The sequence below is a fragment of the Vigna umbellata genome, chromosome 3, assembly GCF_029865625.1.
Source record: "Vigna umbellata cultivar VRB3 chromosome 3, Vumbellata_1.0, whole genome shotgun sequence".
Classification (NCBI taxonomy): Eukaryota; Viridiplantae; Streptophyta; class Magnoliopsida; order Fabales; family Fabaceae; genus Vigna; species Vigna umbellata.
Window position 1 is genome coordinate 27163284 of NC_142167.1, and position 24241 is coordinate 27187524.

Below are 24241 nucleotides of genomic sequence, written 5' to 3' on the forward strand. Positions count from 1 at the left end.
TGAAAAAATGGTAAAAGTTAATTAACAAATCAACTATATAATCTAAATCTGGGTCTCATATATTTGTTTGAAAAAAAATGTTTTATTCAACTCTAAAATAATTTGTTTTTATAACAAAAGTGTGTCAAAATGTAAAGAAATCACTATGGTGATTCAATATGAAGGTAGATGTAGTTAGATATGTTTTATGTTGGTCGACTTGTAAAAAATCAAAGGTTGGACACTGGAGATTGGGTGACAAGTTGTAGTAGCTAGACAAACACCTATTTGGAAATGAAACATGAATGTTTAATGATCTGGTAATACATATTAAGACATTAGGTAATAAAAAATTGAAAAGGGTTCACACGTCAAGTTTGGATACCTAACTAGATGAATTACCTTAACCCAAAAATACTGTGAATATTTAAAGAGCATGCTTAATACTTGTAGTAGTTACTGGAAAGACCTAAAAATGACATTTTAGAAGTGATAGTGATTTCAAAATAGTGAGATTCATTTATTTTAATATTAAAAAGTTTTAATATAAATAGTTTGGTTATGAATGAGTTTCATTATTTTAAAACACACAATCTCTCTTAAACCACTTTTCTAGAGTTTTTTAAATTTCCTCTAAGATTTCTTCAATTTGGACCTATCAACTTCTTTGTTCGTAAAAATTGAGCTTCAACCCTTTTTCTTAGTCTTTTTCTTAGTCTTTTTCTATAATTTGTTGCATGTGAGTCTTCTTTCACTTGTCATATATATGAGTTTCTATGATTATAACAGTATGTCCTGATCATTTTTGTGTTGTTCCTAGGTATAAATAGGGTATCATGTGAGCTTTAAGTTATATCAAGTTCACCTATCTCTTGGGTAAGGGAAGCTAATTGTATTGTTTTTAAGTTATAGATACATTATAATTGTTAATTGTGTGGTTGTACGATGGTTTGCTCGCATGCATGAGTTGTGTGATGAAATATGATAGGTTGAACTAAGATTATGTTTTAATTTGGCTTACTTTGAGTTGTATGATGAAATTTGGGAATGTTATCATTATATTCTCTTTCACTCTATTGTAATCTGTTGAACTATTTTTAGTGAAAACGTTAATCACTTTTTATAGTTAACTACTTTATGTAGAATCTTTTGATTCGAAGCAGGATAAAAATTTTGTGTGTGATTTTTTATACTTCCTACACTCTTTATATTTTCTGCACACCAACTGTTCGATAAAATTTCTCTAAGAAAATAAATTTTCTAAAGAACGGACTTTCGTAACTTGAGTTGTGATTGTAACACGCTTTCCGCTTATTTTATTTCGCTGCGCGACTCGACGATACCGGTTGTCCTGATACCGACAGATAGAAATGAGAAAGTATAACACTATATAAAGGTGAAAGACCCATTAACCCATTGTCTTAAGGTTTTGGGTAGAGAGTGATGTCAATCGCTTATATGGTTTGACTTAGATTTCATTGCTGTTTATATCTCTCCGATGAACCCCCTCCTTGATAGACCCATCATAACATTGATAAATCAATACATATAAGACATATAATCCTTTCCTCTAGACTTGACCATCCTAAGACATACAAGTTTATCAAAGGGCCCATCAATGCCAAGAACATAGAAAACTTATTGTCTTCACAACGCTCAACGCCCACAATGGCCACTCAGCGCCCTGGTCTAATGGTTGTCTCACTTGGCAAAGTTCAGCCCCACTCTACTACCCCTAAGTGCCACACCAGAACCAACAACTCTAAAATTGATCTAAGTGTACTCTAGTCTTAACCAAATGACCCAATTTGATATCATTATCTTTGTGATTATTTGTAAAACATTTTTAAACATTTATATTGAATATCAATTAGCTTATTTGATCAATAACTCACTCCATTGAACCAAACCAATAGTTCATCACAACCCAAACAACCATAACCATCCTAAAGACCTAATTTCAATAAACTAAGTGGCTAACCAAGTTCTAAATGATACAAATACAAACTAAACTATTTCCATTGGATTTCATCTGTCACAAAAAAAAAAAATTTAAAGCAAAACCAAACATAAAACTTACCTTTTATAATACCAAAATCCAACATCAATCCCAACTAGTTATAGCATCGATATCCCCAATCCAAGCACCCCAAAATTGGTAACATTCACAAGTAATCACAGTAAGATTTTTCATATACACATATTTCAAACCAAGTTCAAACGATCATGCTATAATACATCGAATTTAAGCAAGTTCATTTACTCAATTCCATAACTCGATCAACTTAATCCAACTAAAACAAACCAATTCATATTTATTAAAGTACTAAAACAATATAAATAAGGTATTTAGCTTTTCTTACCTTATAAATGACCAAACGCACAGGAAGCTCTATGTGCTCTTACGAACAACGAAAACACGATCAAGGTACACCATTAGAATCACTGATCAATAGAGAGTTTTATAGAAAACTCAAATGTCACATGCATCCACAACATACTCACATATAAAAGAAGACAAAACAGACCAAAAAGAGGAGCAGAAAACAAACTTACTCTTCAATCATGAAATATTAAAATCTGTAGTACTAAAATAATTTGGTGTGCTTTAAAATTATGAAACTCATTTATAACAAAACTATTTATATTTAAATCCTTTAATTTTAATATTAAAATAATCGAGTCTTATTATTTATATCACTGTTACTTCTAAACTATCATTTTTTAAGTCTTTACAAAAAGTATTAATGAAAAATTATTAAAATAATTTCATTAGATAAATAATATATTATTTTTATTTTTTAGATATATAAACATTAAAATAACACGATAATATTCAAAAATAAAATAATTAATATTTCTCTAAAAATTGAAAATATTTAACAATGTGAAAAATGGTAAAGATCAAAATGAGTAATAAAAAAATATATGTATATACTTCTCTATATATATCAACGTGAATGAGACATTATTTTTTATTATTGTTTACTGTTTCGAAACCACTCGTCTAAATTATTTATGCATATCCAATAAAAAAGACATTGTTTGGATTCGGGAGAATTGATCATTAGGGTATCCATCAAAATATATCAAATGATATATAGTTTATTTTATTTTATTTTTAGCTTTGCAAGCACTTCTGCAAGATTAAAGAAGCATGATCCGTACATAGATCCCGACCAATTTCTGAGAGTAGTACCTTTTTAATTCAATCTTATTTGATTCCTTAAGATTATTAAAGCACAATTCTTAATATATGAAATTAGTGCAATAAAAGTTATAAATTATAGTATTTCAAAATTTATTTGACGGGTTATAAAATTATAGCTATCATACTATAACTATGTATAATATTTGTTTTAAAAAAAATTATTTGCAACTCAAGCTAGAACAGTACTTTTATACAATGCTTAATAGAATTCGCTTATTAGAAAAGATTTCATATTCAAAGATTGCAATTATATTACCTTGTCTCCACATTATGGATTATAATACATACTAATATACGAGTGTGTAAAATTCGTATGAGACTTTTGGTGACGGTGTCCGCAATCGTTGCCAATGAAAAAAAACTCCCTCATCCGAATGCCACTCCAAACAAGACCCAACATATAAACGTATCATCTTGATGTGATACTATAGATTACTTAAATATAAAATTTATTCTAATTAATAAAAATCTTAAGAAATTCTTAAAAATTAGCCATGTTATTTAAATACAATGCTTCTATTTTCCCTTTTAATCTAAATTCTATATACATAATATTTTTTTCATACCACCTAAATATTTAGACTTAAATGCTTACTTCGTCCTCATGTTAAGAGGTGAATTTATGTTTAGTATCCGGTTGGTCTTATGCTTCTTCTCTTGCATTTTCCTGTCCAATTCTAGCTCTAAGAGTTGTTCTTGATCACCAATTGGTGGTTTGTAGGGTGTTGTATAGGTTTCTCACTACTCAAAGTACTGTTGAGGCGAGTCTTTGAGATGGGTTGTTAAGTTTTGAGGTAAGGGGAGCTAGGTCTTTTCTTAAATTGATTATATGAAATGTGTAGATGTATTGAACTCTGTGTGACCATGCTGTTTGGGTTAAATTTATGTTTTAAGAAGATTTTTCTGTATGAACTGAACTGTATGCTGGAAATTTGTGACTGTGGATTGGTTGGGATGAGATGGATATCTGAAATTGGATATGTTTGATGTATATGTTCTGTTAGATGAGTGATCAGATGGAAGGTAAGAGAATTATACACTATTTTGAGTGAACTAGTAGAGTTTTAGGCCATTTTGAGAGGAAGTGCAATAGTGATTTTGAGCATTTGATGTCTATAGTGCATTTGGGTTGTTGGGGCATCCTTAGCCAGTGTATTATGACTTGTTTGAGTCATTAATTTAGTCAAATTAGGTACAAAGTGGTAGAAATGAGATTGGGGTCCTCAAGTTGTGGCATTTGATGTTTTGAAGTAGAAATTGGAGTCATAATCACTACAGATTTGTATTTGGGAGGGTTAGGATCATTTAGTTAAGTCTAACCAGGTATAAAACACAAATTAGGGGTATTAGAAATTGGAAGAAGTGACCAGAAATGGTTAAGTGTGTGTGAGTTGCATAATTCTACAGAACTTTTGTTTTGCAGATTATGCAGACTCGCTACGCGAAGGTTTTCGCATAGTGAGTCCTCACAGAGAGGTACTATCTTTTTGGTCATTCGCACGATGAGTTGGTGTGTTGTACGAGTGACTAGAGAGGTTTGCTCTCTGTCTTGAGATTCGCCTCGCGAATCCTGTCGCTATGCAACTGGTGATGGTCTAGAGCTGCTACTATTTTAATTTGAAAGGCGAGTTTGGGCGCACAACGAGTCTTTGGGAGGGGTAGTCTCTGTCTAGGCTCTCGCATAACAACCTGGGTGAGCTATGTGAGAGGTTTGAAGTCTGGTACCTCTGCGAGTTAATTCACATAGCGAAAGGTGTCGCTGTGCGAGCAACTCCTGTCTTGCCTTGTGAATAAGGTGCGTTGAGCGGATCATCTGAGTGAGTATAATGTACTTTTTAGTTCTTTATCTTGGTTTGGACTTAGTGCAATGTTTTTTGAGATGTAAAGTATGATTGATGTATATTGTTAAAGTCAAAGTGTATGAATATAAGAGTTATGAATGGTGTTTAAAGTGAAAATATGGTTAATTGACGTAATTCCATGATTCTCAAGGAGAGGATACATGGTGGTGCCCTATATTGTGATTCAAAGTGAAATTTCTTTTTGAGATTCAAGTAAGTTTAGGATGAATGCAGGAGCTTAGTCTTGGGGGTTATCTTGAAACTCCAATGGTCTTTCATTCTCAAGTAAAGAGGATTGATCCATGTCGAGCAGAAGGTCGTAGTCTTGGGTGCTTCCAGTATGACCCAAGGTGAGTGATAACAGACTAACCTCGTGAGTGTGGTAGGGTGAAACCCATTGGCAATGGCTTTGCAAAACAGTAGAAGCCACCACGAGCACAACCCGCCATAGCTCGGCAATCATTCTATGTCCAGTTTACTTGAATTAAGCATGTATGTATGTTATTGTAATAAGTATGATCTTTGTATATCTAGCTCACCCTTCTGCTTGTGTTTGTATCTTGTTTGTGTTTTATTTTCTTTTGCAATGATCATCCATTGGATGTGAGCAGATGTAGATGAGGTGCCTTTGGAGCAAGTCTTGGAGGGTGATGACTCAATTATATAGTCTAGTCAGGCTATCTATTTTGTTTTGTGTAATTTTTAAATACTCTATTATATTTAAAGTTTAAATTTTATAGCCATTTTTGGATGATTGGAAGATTAACTCTTTATCTGCAAGTCTTAACTGTTCTATTATATTATATATGGAATACTCTTTTATATATAATTATAGTATATATTTTGGGATCTGTAAAATAATATACAATGTAATAATACTTAGTTATTTTTAAATTATGTCGACAATATTTAAAGCAGTACAGGTTTATTTACAATATAAAATTTAAAATTTTAAATTAAATTATTATATAAAGAATTATGAATTTAATTATTATAATTATTAAGTTAAATTATACATGGATTTTTAATAATATCATGTTATTAATGTAAATATATATCAATATAAATTGAAAATAAATTTTATCATTAAATTAATAATTATATTTATTAATGAATTGTTAGAGGACTAATTTTTATTTATTCTTAGTATATATTTAAAAAAATCTTAATATAAAATCTAAATATGAGTGGAAGAGTCTCATATTAGATAAAAAGAAAGAGTTGAACAGCATAAAGAGAATATCTGTAAAATTATTTTCTTAAAATTTTTGGTTGTAAATGATATAAATCTATTAAGTAATTTGATTGAGATATTATTGTTGATCTATCTTCTCAATTATCCTACCAAAAACATCCATCAAAAAAGAAATTTTATAAAAGTAAATTATGAAAAAGTGAAAAATAAAAATTACTACTGTACATTTGGAGATTCTTTTTAGTTCAATAAATGTCTCACTACTCCTCCCAATCCGTTTTTTTCACTAATGCAGTAAAGGGAAACAACAACGGTTATTTTCGTTTATAGACAGCAATTCTTAAACTGAGACATATACAGACGAAGTAAAAAGGGGTGAGCTTTTGGCCTTGGTTCACAACCGAGGCATAAAAGGGTAGAATTTTGCTTCGTTTCACAGGTAACTAAAGCAATAGGTTTTTTTTTTCTTTTTTTTAAGGACTTTTCGCCTCGGTTTCTTCTGAACCGAGGCAATAGAGTGGTTATTTTTTTTTTGCTATTGTCTGTGAAAAGTTGTTTCTCAGGCTATTCGAGTTCTCCTAGTGGGTCAGTAAGAAGGTAGCAGTTTGACATCTTCACTCTCGAGAAAGGTCCCCACCAATCTTCAACACTCCATTCTCACATCATCGGACCACCACCCAACAACCGTGCCACCTTTACCGGACCACCACAGACCACCCCGCGAAGTCTTCTTCTCCAACAACATTCTCCAAAATCACGCTACTATCCATGGTAACCTGCAAGAAAGAGAAACCAAGCTAGAGAACCAGCATGCCTCCGCGAGTGTCGCACAATATCGTGACAGCAGATCAGAAAGGAGGGAACCAGAAAGGCAACCATTTTCGGACCACCACAGAACCACCGAAGAACCAGAACGCTACCGCGACTCCATCAATCTTCAACACTCCATTCATCGGACCACCTTTACCGGACCACCACAGAACCATTGCGAAAGCTCTCTCTCCTCTGCACAACCTGCAATCAAAAAGGCAATCAGCAGATCGCACCACCACTACCGTAGCCACCGCCAGCGTCCACGTAGATCGCAAATCCCCCAACCTCACTTCGGGCAACCCTGTTCAACCTCCATTCATCCTCATCAGCAATTTTCAACCTGCAAAATCAAGCTAAACATGTAAGGGATGGTCTGAACCCTAGAATCGCAGTGAAAAGGGGGAAGCTTGACTTTTTTGGTGTCGACGTCGAGGACGGAGCCTCTGCCGTGGAAGATTGAAGGCAACAAGATTGAAGCAGCGGTGAAGGCAGCAGCAGCGGAGGCAGTAGTGGCGGAGGCAGCGGTGGGGCACCAATGGCGCGACGACGCAAGGAGGAGGCGCGAGCATGAACAGAAATGGAGGTGACGAGCGTAGATGTGGCGGCGCGGCGAGGCAGGCACGTGCACTGGCAGCACAGGGGCGGCGCAGCGAGGCAAGGATTGGCAGTGGTGGACGAAACTGCAGAGGAAGAAGGGGAGAGCGCGATGAAGAAAAAGTTGTTGGGCGACACAAATGAACAATCAGTAGGTTAAGTTCAAAAACTCAAGAAGAGCTACTACCTCAGTTATTTAAAACCCGAGGTAATATCCCAATATGGCACCGGTTAAAGGAGAAACCGAGACAATATCTCCCTTTAATAATGTTGACAGCCAAAAAGCTTCTGCTGCAAGTGGACAGGTGTACATTTTAGGCTTCGGGTGTCTTGTTAATCGAGGTCATAGGACATTTATGCCTCGGGTCAGTGGAAACTGATGCGTATAAGTTCGACTTAATTACAACAATGTCATCGCATTTTGATAGGCTTCGGTTTTCAATAAACCGAATAGACGAGTTAAAAAACAAATTTTTTACTACTATTTATAAGATTTAATAGCATTTTTTTTAATCTTTATATTTGTAGTGATAATTTAATATTTTTTATTTAATGTGGTTTTTATATATCTTTTTTAAAAATTAATGTATTAATCAGTTTTAAAGTAGTTTAGAAATGATGAAATGTCATATATTAATATAACCATCATCTTATTTATTTGTGTATTATCCAATTCTAAAAACATAGAAGGAGTGATGTTGATCTAATAGAAAATAAAAACAAAAAGCATAGAGGAAGGAAGTTGATCTAATAATCATATTCAATAAAAATAAATTAAAAGAATAAAATTATTACATCACAAAGAAACCCAAAAAACTATTAACTTTTTTTTCAAATAACATATAATAAAATTATACATATCACTATCAACCTTTTTTCACGTGAAATACTGTCATGTGTAAGCACTCTAACATGAAAACTTTATAAAAATAAAATAAAAGAGTACCACAAAATTTGAAAACTAAACTCATGCAAAATGAAGCAACAGCCAAACATTAACAAACCTAAGTTTCAAATATTTGAATACAACAAGCTTAGTACAGAACCTTTACAAGTTTTAGAATGTCCAAGTTCTCTACCCTTATTGATTATAAGAAATCCTCGGTGAAAACGGGAAAAAATGGTGTAAAATCAATTACAAGAGTGTAAAAACACCAACTTTCACAAAGAAATGAACCTCGAAGGGTTCGTCCAAAGATGAGTTGTTCTCGTTGCAGAACCATCGACAATGGCTACAAAGATGGGCACCAGCTCCAAGGGGAAGTACTGACAATGGACTGAGGAGAGAGGGACAATGATGAGAGGTCACCGTCGAGGACACAGTAAAGCTTTTTACCATTTAACATACGATTAAAAGGCTTTTCCTCCGAATTACAGAAGAAGCAGCAAATTATAGCTTCTACTCTTCTTCATCAATGGCTTCCAATGGAAAAAGCCAAAGCAATAATGGCCTTGAGCATGCAGAAAAGGAAGTGGTGGCTATTCTGCTACCTTTCCCAGCACAAGGCCATCTCAACCCGCTTCTCCATCTCGCACGCCTAATTGATTCACACAACATAGCAGTCCATTTTGTTGGCACACTCACCCTCATTCGTCAGGCCACACTTCGTTACCACAGCTCCACTTCAAACTCAAACATTCATTTCCATCGCTTTGAAGTCCCTCCCATTGTTTCTCCTCCTCCCAACCTCAACGACAATGCAGAATCCAATGATTTTCCATCTCATCTACTTCCTTCCTTTGAGGCCACTTTCCAACTCAGGGAGCCTTTTCGGGAACATCTTCAATCTCTCTCATCTCAAGCCAAAAGGATCGTGGTCGTCCATGACTCCCTCATGGCCTATGTTGCACAAGATGCTACACACATGCCAAATGTTGAGAACTACACTTTTCACACCTCGAGTGCCTTTTACTCCTCCCTTCACTTTTGGGAGGAAATGGGAAGGCCCGAAGGCTTGCATGTCCCAGAACTGATTCCTTCTCTGGAAGGATGCTTACCAAGTCAATTCGTGGACTTCATAAATACTCAAAGTGAGTTCGTCGAATTCAGTGATGGCATCATCTTCAACACAAACAGGGCAATTGAAGGTGCTTACATTGAGTTTGTGGAGGGTATCAATGGTGGCAAGAAGGTTTGGGCTTTGTGGCCATTCAAGTCTTTAGCCGTTGAGAAGAAAGATTCAGAAGGAGTTAGGCACTCGTGCATGGAGTGGCTTGATAAACAAGAGGCAAATTCAGTTATATACGTGTCTTTCGGGACAACAACAACTTTGACGGAGGAGCAAATCCAAGAGCTTGCAAGAGGCTTGGAACAAAGCAAGCAAAAGTTCATTTGGGTGCTGAGAGATGCTGATAAAGGAGACATCTTTGATTGTAATGGGGCAAAAAGGCATGAGCTTCCAACTGGGTTTGAGGAGAGAGTTCAGGGCATGGGGCTTGTTGTGAGGGATTGGGCACCCCAATTGGAAATTCTGAGCCACTCTTCAACAGGAGGGTTTATGAGTCATTGTGGATGGAACTCTTGTTTAGAGAGCCTAACCATGGGGAAGCCAATAGCAGCATGGCCTGTGCATTCTGACCAGCCAAGAAACACTATTCTGATGACACAGGTGCTCAAGGTTGGTTTGGTTGTGAAGGATTGGGCCAAAAGGAATGTGGTTGTTAGTGCTTCGGTTGTTGAGAATGCTGTGAGAAGGTTGATTGAAACGAAGGAAGGTGATGAGATGCGAGAGAGATCAGTGAGGCTTAAAAATGCCATTCATAGGTCCATGGATGAAGTGGGTGCTTTCATTGCTCACATCACCAAATAGTCCTATCAATTCATATTTGTTTTTAGTTGAACCTTCCAGAATTTTACAGTTCATCAAGTTATCTCAAGATTGGTTAGGCATGAAAATGTACTCATCTTTCTGTTTCTTTAGACGTTGTCTAGTAATAAAAATTCCGTATGAATGTGTGCTCTGCATTGCTAAATCTGCATTACCACTTGCATCTTCTCAACTTATGAGTTCCACTTCATTGATTTGATTTGCTCACAACATCAACGACATCCATAGTTGTTTTAGATTCATGGGTTTAGTGTTTACGATTTGCTCATAATATTATCAACATCCATAGTTGGTTTAGTGTTTAGGATTTGCTCATGGAATTACTTCAATATCCAAAATTAATGGCATCCACGTTCTAACAAAAATGAAATAGAATTCATTCAACAGGTCAGACCTGTAGAAGGCGTGATATCCAATCGCCTGTTCCGCGTGAAAAATTTTCGGAATAAATGGAAGGACTAGAACTGAATGCTCTTCTTCCCATACAGCCTTAGCAGATTGCATAGCCCAGAAGAACTGTATATATAATAAAATTCCAGCCCAATTCAGTCATAGAATGACCACAATTTTCAACTTAATGAAACTTCAAAAGGATAATGTTAGCATATCTATCAAACCTTCCCCAGCAGAGCGTTATCAATAGACCTAACTATAAGATATATGCTATGCAGAATGTATTCCATATAAGCATAATACTTCCCTTCAAGACTTTCCACAGAATGAATCAATGGAATAAATTCCAGGAAAATATTCATTAATGGTGGAACTAGATTCTTCAAATTCTTTAGGATATTAGAAAAACCTACACAACCAGATGAAGCATAAAAGGGGACAGTCAAACAATCAGTGAGAACATAAAAAGCTTGACAAAGCTTTTAGAATTATGCAAACTCAAGCAACTACATTCACTTAGTTATGTGCTTCAAAAATTGCATTTTTAAGTTACATTGTAGAGAAAAACTATTGAATTTTTATTAAAGTAAATGTTTAAGCAAATTCTACAGGATCTCTTGTCAAATGTTGACACTTTCAACAAGTTCTTATTCTTATAATAGAAGTAATAACATAATTCACAACTCTTTAATTCTTATTATTATAAAATTATTTATATTTTATTCTTTTAAAATTATATTTTTTACATGTAAATATATATATATATATATATATATATATATATATATATATATATATATATATATATATATATATTCCTGGTATAATATAATTAACTTCTATTTACTAGTTTGAGCATGAAATTTTGATAGAGGTCGTGCACTCTATTTGAAGAGGAAGAAGAAAAAGAAAATACCTTACGGGCATAGACGTGAGAAAGAGTAGCTCCCCAACCTTCATAATAGCTATACTGAACTATGGAAGATCCAAACAACACAAACTGTGGCCTCCATGGTCCTGTCATCTTTCTTTCTCTTTCGCTTTCTCAACCACAAACACACAAACCAAAGCAATTTCTTTCGCATTTTATGCATGATGTAGTTACCCACGTTTTCGGTTTTTATATTATATTTATATATAAAATTTCATCCAAAACCAAAACCATGTTAGTTATGAATGGGAGCCAGCTCAGATTTAAATTAATATCCATTGCAACAGTTACCATATAGGATTTTAAAAAGGAGTAGATTCAATATTTTCCTTTCTTGACCAAAGAAAAAACATTATTCAAAATTTTGAACTTTTCTTTTAAAACTAGTTCAACGCCATACATTGCTTTAAAATTTGTAACAAAAAGTAATGAAATAAGTTGTTTTCTTGAATTTCAAAATGTGCAATTTGTTATTTTCTTAACTTCACATCTGCTGTTTTTTTTTACATGAATAAACAAAGATTGATTTTGATTGTGGTGGTCGATTATAATAACTGACTTTATATATAATTAATATTAAAAATTTGACTTTTATAGTTTTTCAAATAAACTCTTACCTCTACACACACATATATACATATATTAAATTAATTGACCTAGTTTAATGTCTTAGAATTCATTTACCTAACTACCTGCTCCTGATAAAATAATAGTGTGAAAAAAAAAAACTTGAGACCCTGCATTATTTTTGGTTGAGAAATAATATTCCTACTTCACAAAAACTGAGTATGCTTTATAACATTTTCCCCACCACACAGCTCAGTCCAAGTCCTTCATGTCAGGCTATTTCTCACTCCTCCGGAACATTCTTCTTGACAAACGTTAAGACTTTACGTTATTTCGTAAGGTCTTTAGTTGATCAAGAGCACGTTTCATGATGTCATGTTCTTCAATTTTCATGCTGATCTCCCCTGATGACTACATAAGAAACAAAATATAATCAAGCAACAGTCATTATATTATAAAATTTTGGGAACTAGATATGTTAACAGAGCAATATCAACAACAATAGCCTCATCCCACAGATAAAAAAAGAACAAGGCAAACAAAAACTGAAAATACATTGAAACGTTAAAAGTTTTTCTTGTTCCAATGGAAAAGATAAGTTATACTAATGGAAAGCAACCTCCATAATAAACAGTCAATAGTTTTTCTTGTTCATCAGGGTAGAACCTACCTGTAAAGAAATAACTTGCTCTATGACGTTATCAATATTTTTCTTGTATGGAGACATAATCCGTCGTATTTGAGGATCCCCGTGCAACAAGGAAAGAGCAGAAGTGACAGCATTCACCTTATTCAAGCAGTTCCTTACATCTTGACAGTATTTGTCAGATTTTAGTAAAACGCTGCTATCATATATAACCGATCCCATTTTCTTCAACACAAGATTCATAAGTTCATGGCACCGATCCAACATGAAAAAACAAGGTACAGCATAATAACGCCGGAGGCTGAATGGAAAGGAAGTTTGTCCATCATCTTCTGGAACACACTGTGGTAAAGTGAAATTTAGAATCAATGAAAGTACTAAAATCAATTCATATCAGAACAATAAAGATCCATTTCTTCAGAAAATAAAAGAAAAGAAAACTCATAAATTACAGAAATAGTGATAATTTAGACAGTATTTCCCCATGGCCTTTATTATAATAATTGCCTGTACACATTTAGCTAAGTTCTGCATTTTCTTTTGGAAGTTGTAAATTTTTATTTTATAGGTAAGATACTATAACAATCAATCCTAAAATTTTAAAAACAACGGACATTTCTACTATCAAAACAAAAGATAAGGACAGAAAAAACAATTAGCTAATTCTGATACAAAGCATCATCTGGGGTATCCAAAAGAATAAGTAGATAAATAGGCAACAACAAAGTTCAAATTTATATCATTTGTTAGTCAGTTTTTGGAAGCATACTTACCTGCACAACATCTATCAGATATTCCGAAAGATGAAGGCCTAGAGTGGCAATGCTTTGTTCAGAAAGTAGTGTGGGCTTCGAATCCACTGAAACAACCATTCTCAGGAGAGAGCATCTATTATCCAAAGAAGGCTTTTGTGACTGTGGTACAAACACGTATGAGAAATCATTCTTATAAGAAAATTCTAAAGCTAGGAACAAAGCACAAGAAAAATAAAGAGAAAAAATTGCAATGCAAAAGAAAATGTGTCAACTTACTATCTGATCAATAATCAATCTCTCTATCAATCGTAGAACAATAGCTTTGTCACCCATCTGTTGAATGCATGAGTAAATCTTATCTGTCATTGACTTTAAAGTTTGGCGAAGTGGGTCACCCTTAAAACCAGAGGAACCAAATTCTGCAAAATTAAAAGTAATAAAATTTCTCACTCTATGGTGAATGAAGATTGCCAAAAAGTAGGTTTACAAAGATTAAAAAATATAGATAATTTCAATCACTAAAGATTACGCAAGCTGCAAACATGTTATGCATACATCATAGCAATGACAAATATTTTCTTCAATCAAGTAACTTTGCCAGCTAGAGCATGGGAAGAATGCCATATAAATATTGTTACAAGTTACCAAGAAGCAAGATAAAGATGGCAGGAATGCAAAATTGGATGAGTGAGTACAGATAGCAATGTAATAGTAACCCATTACTCGTGATGGGTGTTAGAAGTGGACTTTGAGCCTAACTCAACCCCACAAAAACGGCTTATAGGGTGAGGTTTGCATCCACTTATAAACTATGAATTGACCTTATCTCTAGTCGATAGCAGCCCGATAGCGGGTGAAACAATATGCCCAACAAACAACAAATATTGTTAGAATAGACTCTAACCATGGCTTTGATATCAACTTGAGAATTAAACTCTAAAATAATTCTAGAGGGCTTGATTGATCTCTCTCATAATCTTCTGTTTATAAAAATAAATTGATATAAAAGTACATGATAAATAAGGTAACCCTTCACATAATATAATCATGATAAATTAGGATAAATACACTAGTGTAAAATACACTTTTTATACATGTTAAAATAGACTTTTAATACCTATTTTTTTGTTGGTATAGAAGTGGGGGTATAGAATGTTTTCACTTTTTTACACCTGTTACACGTCAGGTATAAAAATATGTTATTTATACCTAATCTGGAAACAAGTATAAAATGATATCACTTTTACACCTGCTAGTCATAGAATAGGTATAAAAGAATCTTACTTTTATACCTTGTGATGTTATAACCGGTGTAAAAAGTGCAAGGCTTTTATACTTGTTTTGGTTTTAACCGGTATAAAAAATGACTTTTTTTTAAAAATGTTTGATTTGTTTGTGCTATTATCCATATCTAGACGTGCCTAAAATTCAATTACATAATCCAGTCTAAATAATCAATATTAAACAAAATAATCAATATCATTTCTATTAACACATCAAAATATAATACTTACCTAACAAAATTTCTAAATATATATTTACATAACATAGTTACTTAACATCGTTACATATAAAATAGTTTCTAAACTCAAAATGTAATATCGAAATATTTAATCATTTACAAATGGTTAAAAAATGCAGCCCACTGCCTCCGAACATCGTTTATGACATGTTGCTCCATTAGAGATGTGTCATCAAATATCTACACATCGAATAGTTTAAGTCAAGTAAAACATTAAATATTTTCTTTGCCAATGAAATGTTTTCTTTGACTTATAACTCGCAAATATAAAGTCATATAATTTCATAACAAAGAACAAAACTCTTGACACTAGGCATAACAAAGCTTATAAATTAAATATAATTTCATCTTTTAAGTTCTTCCATATAAGAAAAGCTAAGTAGAAGACGTTTTTAGGATTATTAGACACAATGTCACTGCAAGGAAAAAATAAAATAATTAAAACAGTAAACCCCATTGCAACTAAATTTAAAAAAGAAAAAGAAGAAGCGGAGAATCATTATTTGTGGGGGAGAATTGGCTCAAAACTCAAGACGTGTATATAAACGAGGTTATTAACTTCCACACTGAGATTGAATTTCATTGGGAATCCAAGTGAAATCCTATAAAAAGAACCCCTTCAGCCCCAATAACACACTAATAACCCTACTCATTCATAAGGTGAATCAAAATCAATCAAGAATTTAACTTTGATGTTTACTAGCTTTCTCTCTTACTAGCTTTCTCTCTTACTAGCTTTCTCTCTTACTAGCTTTCTCTGTGGACCTTTTCAACATCTTTTATAACATTCTTTTGAGAACAATACAATAGTAACAGAGGTCGTATCAATGTTTAAGTATCATATAATAGAAATCACTTGTCAAAGACACATTAGGCTCTAAAAGAATACTACTTCCAGAAACATGCACTATGAACTAAGATGCTTTGGAAGAGATATCAATGCATCATAATACGCATCAAGTTAACTAATAATTGCCATACAAAAATATCACCCAAGAAAGAGAAAAGGAAAAAAAAACAAAGGAAAAAGACACAATAGGACTTGGACACCAGAATTTGAGCTTTCATTGAAAAAACTGTTTGAGATTTGATCATTTGAATCTTGTTTTGCTGTAGGTGGCTCTAACACCAAATTGAAAAATTGATGTTATTGACTCAAGAAAGTAATTACTTGCTATTGTATTTGCAAACATGAATATTACCTATACTCAGGCATTTTACTCTTATGGTTCTAGGAAACAATTCCCGAAATTCGTCACAATGTATAATGGTAGCTAAACCTCCTACAGAACATCCAGATAGAAGAGCCTGAAAAAGAAAAAAAACATAGATAATATCAAAAGGAAACCAGGCAGCAATTTTCTTTTCCTGAAATTATCAAGCTCATATACTAATATAATATAGTATTAAGTATTGAGTTTGCTTGCATTTCTAACCTGACATACCAGCAGTGCAGTAGACAGGACAAAGATCATTCCACCAAATGACAAAGCAATGCCTGGAAAGCAACTGTGGAGCACGCTTCATTTGCCTTTTCATCAACTCCACTACACAACTGTCACATAACGAAGCATTGGAAAGAAATCAGACTGGAAATCTTCAGTAACATCCCTTGGCTCAGATACATCAGAAAAATTTGTTTTCATCTTTTAATTTTGCCAGAAAAGTTAGAAACACAATAGATGGGAAGAAAAGACCTCTATTCAGAGAAGGGTTTTGCGACAACAATTGACAGAAACTAACCAAAGTTCTAAAATATAATGTTGTCATGTTATTCAAATATTCAAGATTAGATATCCAACCGTCATTATGGTACACAATTAAAACTATTTTTTCTTTTGGTACTGGAGAAGAATACTTTTACGTCAATTAGAAAATAATGCACAAATGATATATAAAATATTTCAAATAATATTATGTTGTGTAGAAGGCTTAGTTCCATAGAAGTATGTATAGAAATATGTTTTTAATCACAGTTTTGTTCTTAAAAAATATTTTAAAAAATGAAAAAAAGAAAAAATATTTAAATTATTTTAAATTTTGACTCTTAAATTTATAAAACTGAAACATGTTTCAAAAGTTACATATTTGAAGCGTCAGGTTGAAAGTAGTATCATCTATAATAAGATTAAAGTAAAACCTTGAAAATAATGGGCAGAGAACGCTGCTTATACCTTTCAATAAAATAAATTAAGATCAAATAAAAAGGCTGCACAAGTAAATAAATTAAGATCAAATAAAAAATCAACATGCAGTTTTGAAAGAAAAATTAATGAACATGTATTCAAAATAATAATTGCACTGATACAATAATAGAGAACAAGACTGCAAGATTCAAAGAAAGGAATATAAAGTTATGAAATAACAAAATAATCATTGAATTTACCATGTGCAGTGCAAATATGAGAGTCCCTTCCACTTAACAAGATATTGCTTGACAAAATTATGTTTCGACTCCAACTTTTCTGCATCATTTTCAGTAGGCACCATAAGTCCTGTTCTTGAGCAAATCTTCACTTGCTCCAACATATCACATTAATTATAAAGGATGAAGCAGCAATAGCAAAAGTTACACATTTGGAAGAGAAAAGTAAATAAAAGCTCTTTAAAAAGATTGAAAAAAAAAACTTTTTAAAAGATTACTATAATATAAAAAGAAAATTCTCAATTGTTACTGATGAATGACAAATCTACTTCTGAAGACATATAGTATTTCAAGCCAGGGAAAAGAAATTCACCTACTTTAAAACATTAAAAATAAAAAAACTATCAGCAGTGATACAGAATAGTTCTTAGGTTATTATAACCCACTCGGGTGGGCCTATATATCTGGTATGGAGAAAAACTATACAGAGTCGGTCATTCCTACTCTTAAGTTTTCATCCTATTCTTAATCTTCTTCTTTAACAAACAGGATGAGTCACAGCCAATATACATATGATATGCAGGCAATTGGATGACTCAAAGCCGTTCAAATCAATGGTCCACAATAGAGGAAGACTCTGGCTTGATTAATGATTAACTATTAATAGGTTTAACTATTAAAATTTAGCAATAAATGTTATAAGTTTAGTTTCAAGTTTGGATTCGAGTCAGGAATACTTAACATCACTAGCTCAAGGATGGTAAGGTGTATGCATCCTTCCTTTCCAAATTTCAATCATGAGACAGTAAAACAGCAAAGTATCAACAACATTATAATGTCAATTGTAAGTAGTGATAATTATTAGAAAAAAAATGAGAACTAAAAATATATAACCACCTGTGACATTTAAAGCACCTCCACCCACGGCATTTAGAGCAAAACCACCACTATAGCAGCAAAGATCAAGAACCTTTAGACCATCTGAAATTGTTGATATAAACTTCCGATTCTCACGCTGGTATGCATAAAATCCTGTCTTCTGACCCTTAAATGAAATTGTGTATACAATTCCATTTTACACAATCTGAAAAGATCTTAAGAAGTGAAAATGCAGGTCATATTTTCATATTCTTCAAGTTCAAAAAATAAGGAAAGCTTCCTACAGTGCCCAGATCTTAGTCAGAAGCAAGATTGACGATAAGGAAACAAAATACATAAACTGATAATGCTCCCAGCTCCTAAAGCAAATAAACTAAGGTACTTTGGAGTAGGTATATTGCTAGATATAACAAAACAGAGCATATGCACACATTAAATTTCATTCTTGTGTTGCGCGGAACCCTAATCGCCCAAACATAGCAAAAGAGAGGATCTAACCTTATAGAGGAGTCGCGGTCCAAGAACACGAGAGTTTTAACGAGCAGTCGATCGGGAAGAGTCGCGACATTGGAGGTTTTGAACTTTGCCCTCAATGCAAAGGAGCTTGTGGAGGAGAATCGCGCGCGTGCCAGAGAGAATTAGGAGAAGATGTGAAGCAAAGATGAAGAAATGTAGAGAACTAAGAGAAGAAAAGAAGATTCGCGCAGAGTGAAGCGGGAATGGGAATAGGAATAGGAGTGGGTACATTTAATATTTCACACCGGTTTTGAAGTAAAATAGGTATAAAAATTATTTTCTACACTGGTTCTGAATGTAACCGGTGTAGAATTATTTATTATTTATTACGATATTGACATTATGTTATTTTTTATATCTATTTTTAAAGTAACTGGTATAAAAAAGTTATTTTTATTTATCATTTTATCACCGTATCATTTTTTATATCTGATAAAATTGAACAGGTATAAACACACGCTATAAAAAGTCTATTTTGTACTAGTGATATCCTAACAATGGGTAATCAATTACTGGGCTTGGATTTAAAGAACAGTGGTAAGAGTGGGATGAAATTGGAAGGAGAGGAAGACAAGAGAACAATAGTATAACAATGGATTGCAGGCAGAAGGAGTTGGAGAGGGAGATGTGAGGATCATGCTTGGGGGAGAGAGAATGATTATGTGAGGGACGGTAATAGAATGAAAGTTATAAGGATTCTTAAGGTAAAAATAACCGGCTTAGCTGATTGAAAGAGTTCTTCCCCAGGAAAGGGATTATTCTTATTTCAGTTTCTACATTTACATTTAGTAAGGAGATCTGCCCCAGCTATGATCTATTTTTCCCTAACTCTTTATTGAAGAGAAGCTTCCCCTCTGATTAATCAAATTTCAGTATCAATACTATACAGTTTTCCTATTCTCTTTTTGGGTCATATCACATGGAATATGTTGTTTTGCATTACCAATTTCAACCCCTGCCAGTTCTTTCTAATCCCAACTACTGAACATTATGGACAAAAGCACTTAATTAGAAAAGTGAAACAAGAAATGGATAATATCAAAAGTTACACAAAAGGTAGTCCAAATAAATCTTCGTAAGCTACCAGGAGAAACTTTGAAACGGGAGACCAAGGTGATGAAAAAACTCAAGTAATCCGCAATTTCTATACACCCCCGCTCATAGGCTAACTGGAGAACGTCTATGATCCAAAATAAGACATAGGAGTCTAGATCATCACCTGCAATAGTACAAAAAAATAAAAATTAATGTTAAGAAGCTTTAACCTAGAAAATTTTACAGCCTTTATATCATTAGTATATAAATCCTACTTCTACTTAAAAGACAATGGCTACACTGAACATTAAAAACGTTAGTACAGAAAGTGAGGGAAAAATGCTGTACAAAAAGTATACTTATTTCACAATAACATCACAGGTTTAGAATTATCACTTCAACGACTACTTTGTGGGGGAAAGTCCAAACTTTCAGATCAATCTTACATGATTGTAAGAAGATAAACCATATTTTTATCATAGGCAATAAAATAAATAGAAAAATAAGGCAGTCAAGTCAGAAAAATAACTTATTTTTTAAGAAACAATAATTACGTGGTTTATAGATAATTTCACAAAAATAAATATTACTTGAATCTGAGGCATACATTCGAGATGTTTCCAAAAGAAATCCTACAAAAAATCACAGCTGTGGGACTTCTATGCTATTTCTATCATATTTATTAAAACAAAAATTATTACAAATTGGAAGAAAAAGGTTGCAACCTTATTCTCCTCAAATAAATTTAAATAATAAACCTTTCAATGCCTTAAATTAATCAAATTGCTCAACATTAGGTATGCAAATGATAGTAGGTAAAATGTTACGTGAGGAGGTATGAAGACAAAATTACTAAAAAACAAATCGTGTCAGTGAAATTTTAAATGAGCCTGAAGCTTACTTAGGCAACAATAGACTAATGACTTTAAAATAGGCAGGTCCAAATGAGACACATAGTAAATGGAACATAAAGCGAGAACTTGAGATTCTCTAGGAAGCCTGAGAAAAGGACCAAAACATATCGGTCCTGCAACGTGAAAAAAACAAAACAATTAGAAGCCAAAAAATAAGTCACAGGTGTTGTATTATTAATACGGATGTCAACATCATGTTCATGTTTACCTCCCTCTTGATATGTACAATAAAAATCTTGCAATGACTGCTGCATGTTGTTATACATGCAAACAAGTGCTGGATTCCAAGCACGCTGTCCAATACGATGTAGAAGACGTATCAAAGCCTATGATGAACATAAAATACTTTAGGTAAAAGGACAAATTAAATTGCAGACTTAACATCAATGCAAAGGCAGATTAATCTCTCAAAATGCAGTCAACCATGAATTTCAAATAAAGTCCTCCTTATCAAATCAAAATAATAACTACCTGGGAGCAGGCTAGGTGATTATCTCCAAGCAGGATAAGCAACCGAGGGAGATCTCCAGTCCATGCACGTAAAGCCTCTTGAAGAACTATATACTGTGGATTGCTTGTCCCTGTGGAATGCATGCCTTCCATCTATATTTGGACCAAAGACAAAAAACACACACACTAATCTCGAAGGAAGGAAATAACTTGTTTTCATGAGATTATCCAAAAATCAAGAATTTCATTTCAATAGTGTTCTCAAAAGGAGATGAATCCAAACTCACGTAAGTTAACACATCTTCAATGGCAGAAACACAGACTTTCAGCAAAGAACCTGGCTTGCTTTCCCTGACATTCTAAACCTTGTCCTGTCATTATTACATTCAAATGGTTACAAATAAAGTGAAACAATAGAAAAGAATAAGGAAGGATCAATACAAATTAAAGTGAATGTCATACATTTTGCATACAACTTTTAAGATGGTATTTTACATAACTCTATTGAAACGATAGTTCAATTTGCTACAATAGATGCTGATGAGTGCATATTTATGTCCACATTTATGCTTTAAAATGAAAGTTTTGATGAAATGCATGTGCTTGAATGATTAATTTAAAGAGGATTTGTGATGATTTGATATATTGTGTTTGAAATTAAAAGGGACTTAAAAAGCGATTTTAATTGCATTAATTATTCTTGGAAATTCTTACGTTTATTTGTGCAGCTGAAATTATAAGTTCTATTGGTCCAAATGGCAATTCAAAGCCCAAAATCAGGTTTTATTTGAAAAATAATTTACAGATGGGCCAAACAGACAGACTTTACCCTTGCACCTCCTAAAATCCCTACATACACTCCTGAAACAGGCCAACAACCGAGGCCAAACAGACAGACTTTACCCTTGCACCTCCTAAAATCCCTACATACACTTCTGAAACAGGCCAACAACCGAGCCCAAACACTAAGCCTTTTCTACTACACCTCCCTAAGTTTCCTATACACACCCCTCCTAAAATAGACTCCACCACATCATGTCATGTGGCAATCTAAAACCCTAAGTGTTATCCAACCACATGTTACCACATCACCCCCTCTGCCACATCATCATCTTCTCCCAAGAAACCCTAATTCCCAATCCAAACCTTAGGGCGTCGTTAGTCGTCACCGGTCACCATCGTGCCACCACCTTGCAGCGCCACCGTCCATAACACACATCCAGAATCGCGCCACCTACGCTCACGGCCAATCTATCTTCTCCGCGCCCCAATACCGAAGCGCGACCTCCACGGCCACCATCATCCAATCTCGCCGCCAACAGCGAAACCACCTTGTTGTCGCCTATCCATGCTGCGACACCACCATCAAACACGCACCAAGAACCACAAGACTGCCGCCACCAACGCGAGTCCCTCACGCATAGAAACACCGTCAACCAGCCGCCGCAGAAACACACCATTTTCTTCCTCGCGTCTTCATCGTGAGGGCGAAGCCCTTAAAGCGACATCTCCCAGCCACGATCGCCACCATCCATCCACAACAGAACCACCACTAGGGGAGTCCCTCCAACGTCACACAACCAATCGCACCTTCATCTTCTCTAGCGTCGAACAACAGAGAACCCAGAAAACCTCGCGCCAACGTCGCACCTGCACTCAAAAAAACCACAGAGATCCAATTTTCTCGCGTTCTCGCCATTGCCCAACCTCCATGGCAGCCATCACACGCCACCGCCGTGAACCTTCCCGCTCTGCAATCAGACCTCCACCTGCAAATCCAAAAAACACAACAGAATCAAAGACACAAGAGTAGGGGAAGCGGCACAAACTACTTCGCGACAAGGTGCAGAGCAATTTCCCTAATCTGAAACCCTAATTGGGTGAGAAAGAGGGATGCCATGTGGCAGGCCCTCATTGGCCACACCCTCTCTGGTCAAAACTGGTCAACAGATTTGAATATGGTCAAGGTTGGTCAAACAGGGATTCTGGTGCAATTTTGAAGAATTCTGAAGGGGTTAAAGTGCAAATAGAGGAAATTTCAAGGCATTTGTGTAATTTTGGAAAGTCAGAAAAGATAAAAGATAAAATTCAGTTGTTGAATTAATTTAATTTGGGAATATCAACAAAAGATATCTTCCAAATAATGTTATAATTATCTAAATCTTTTAGTTATTTGGAAGATATAAGATAAAAGATTCTGTCAACTGAATATTCAGTGTCCAAGCCCAATCAAACCCTATATAAAGAGACCCAGGGGAGACTTCACTTCATTCATTCATTCACCACTTCTCTCTCTCTTATTTCATCATGTATTCAACTCCATTCATGAAGAGCTAAGAATCTAGGGTTATTCTGCTGTAATTTCATTATGGATTCTGAGGTTAGATTGAGTTAATACAATTGTTTATTTTGATTATTGATTTAAGTTGTTCTCTCTCTATGTCTTTCATCTCTCTATCAAATTAAAAGCAAAGATTTTTGCATCATAATGTGTTTGAATCTACATGCATATTGATTATATGAGTTCTAGGGTTTCTAGGTTTAATTGAGAATCTACTTTGATTTAATTTAGGAACATTCATATGATTAAATGGTTTTTACTATCAATTGAGAATGTACTTTGATTGGTAGTAATAATTTCAACTATAATCAATTGAGAATTTACTTTGATTGATTAGTTTTTAATTTGGTTAGACGATTTAATAATAGACATGATTAAACACAATAGAATTTGATTGAGAATGTACTTTGGTTGAATTTATTGTGAATAATCTAGAAAGGTCTTGCATTTGATTGAGAATGTACTT

The 24241-nt window shown here is 34.0% G+C and overlaps 2 protein-coding genes across 2 annotated transcripts; one reads left to right on the forward strand and one right to left on the reverse strand.

Moving 5' to 3' along the window:
- Positions 1-8743: 8743 nt before the first annotated feature.
- Positions 8744-10598, forward strand: LOC124826845 (zeatin O-glucosyltransferase-like). The gene has a single exon (XM_047299790.2). The coding sequence runs from the start codon at positions 9049-9051 to the stop codon at positions 10441-10443; it is 1395 nt and encodes a 464-aa protein (XP_047155746.1). The 5' UTR covers positions 8744-9048; the 3' UTR covers positions 10444-10598.
- A 2069-nt stretch (positions 10599-12667) lies between these two features.
- LOC124826847 (uncharacterized) lies at positions 12668-23349 on the reverse strand. The gene is made up of 12 exons (XM_047299791.2): positions 23267-23349; positions 23025-23203; positions 22611-22785; positions 21722-21785; positions 21456-21587; positions 21193-21310; positions 20972-21097; positions 20120-20254; positions 14030-14172; positions 13772-13912; positions 13023-13340; positions 12668-12763 (listed from the first exon to the last, which is right to left on the reverse strand). Exons 1-12 carry the CDS (start codon positions 23347-23349, stop codon positions 12668-12670), a joined length of 1710 nt encoding a protein of 569 aa, XP_047155747.1.
- Between the last annotated feature and the right edge of the window lie 892 nt (positions 23350-24241).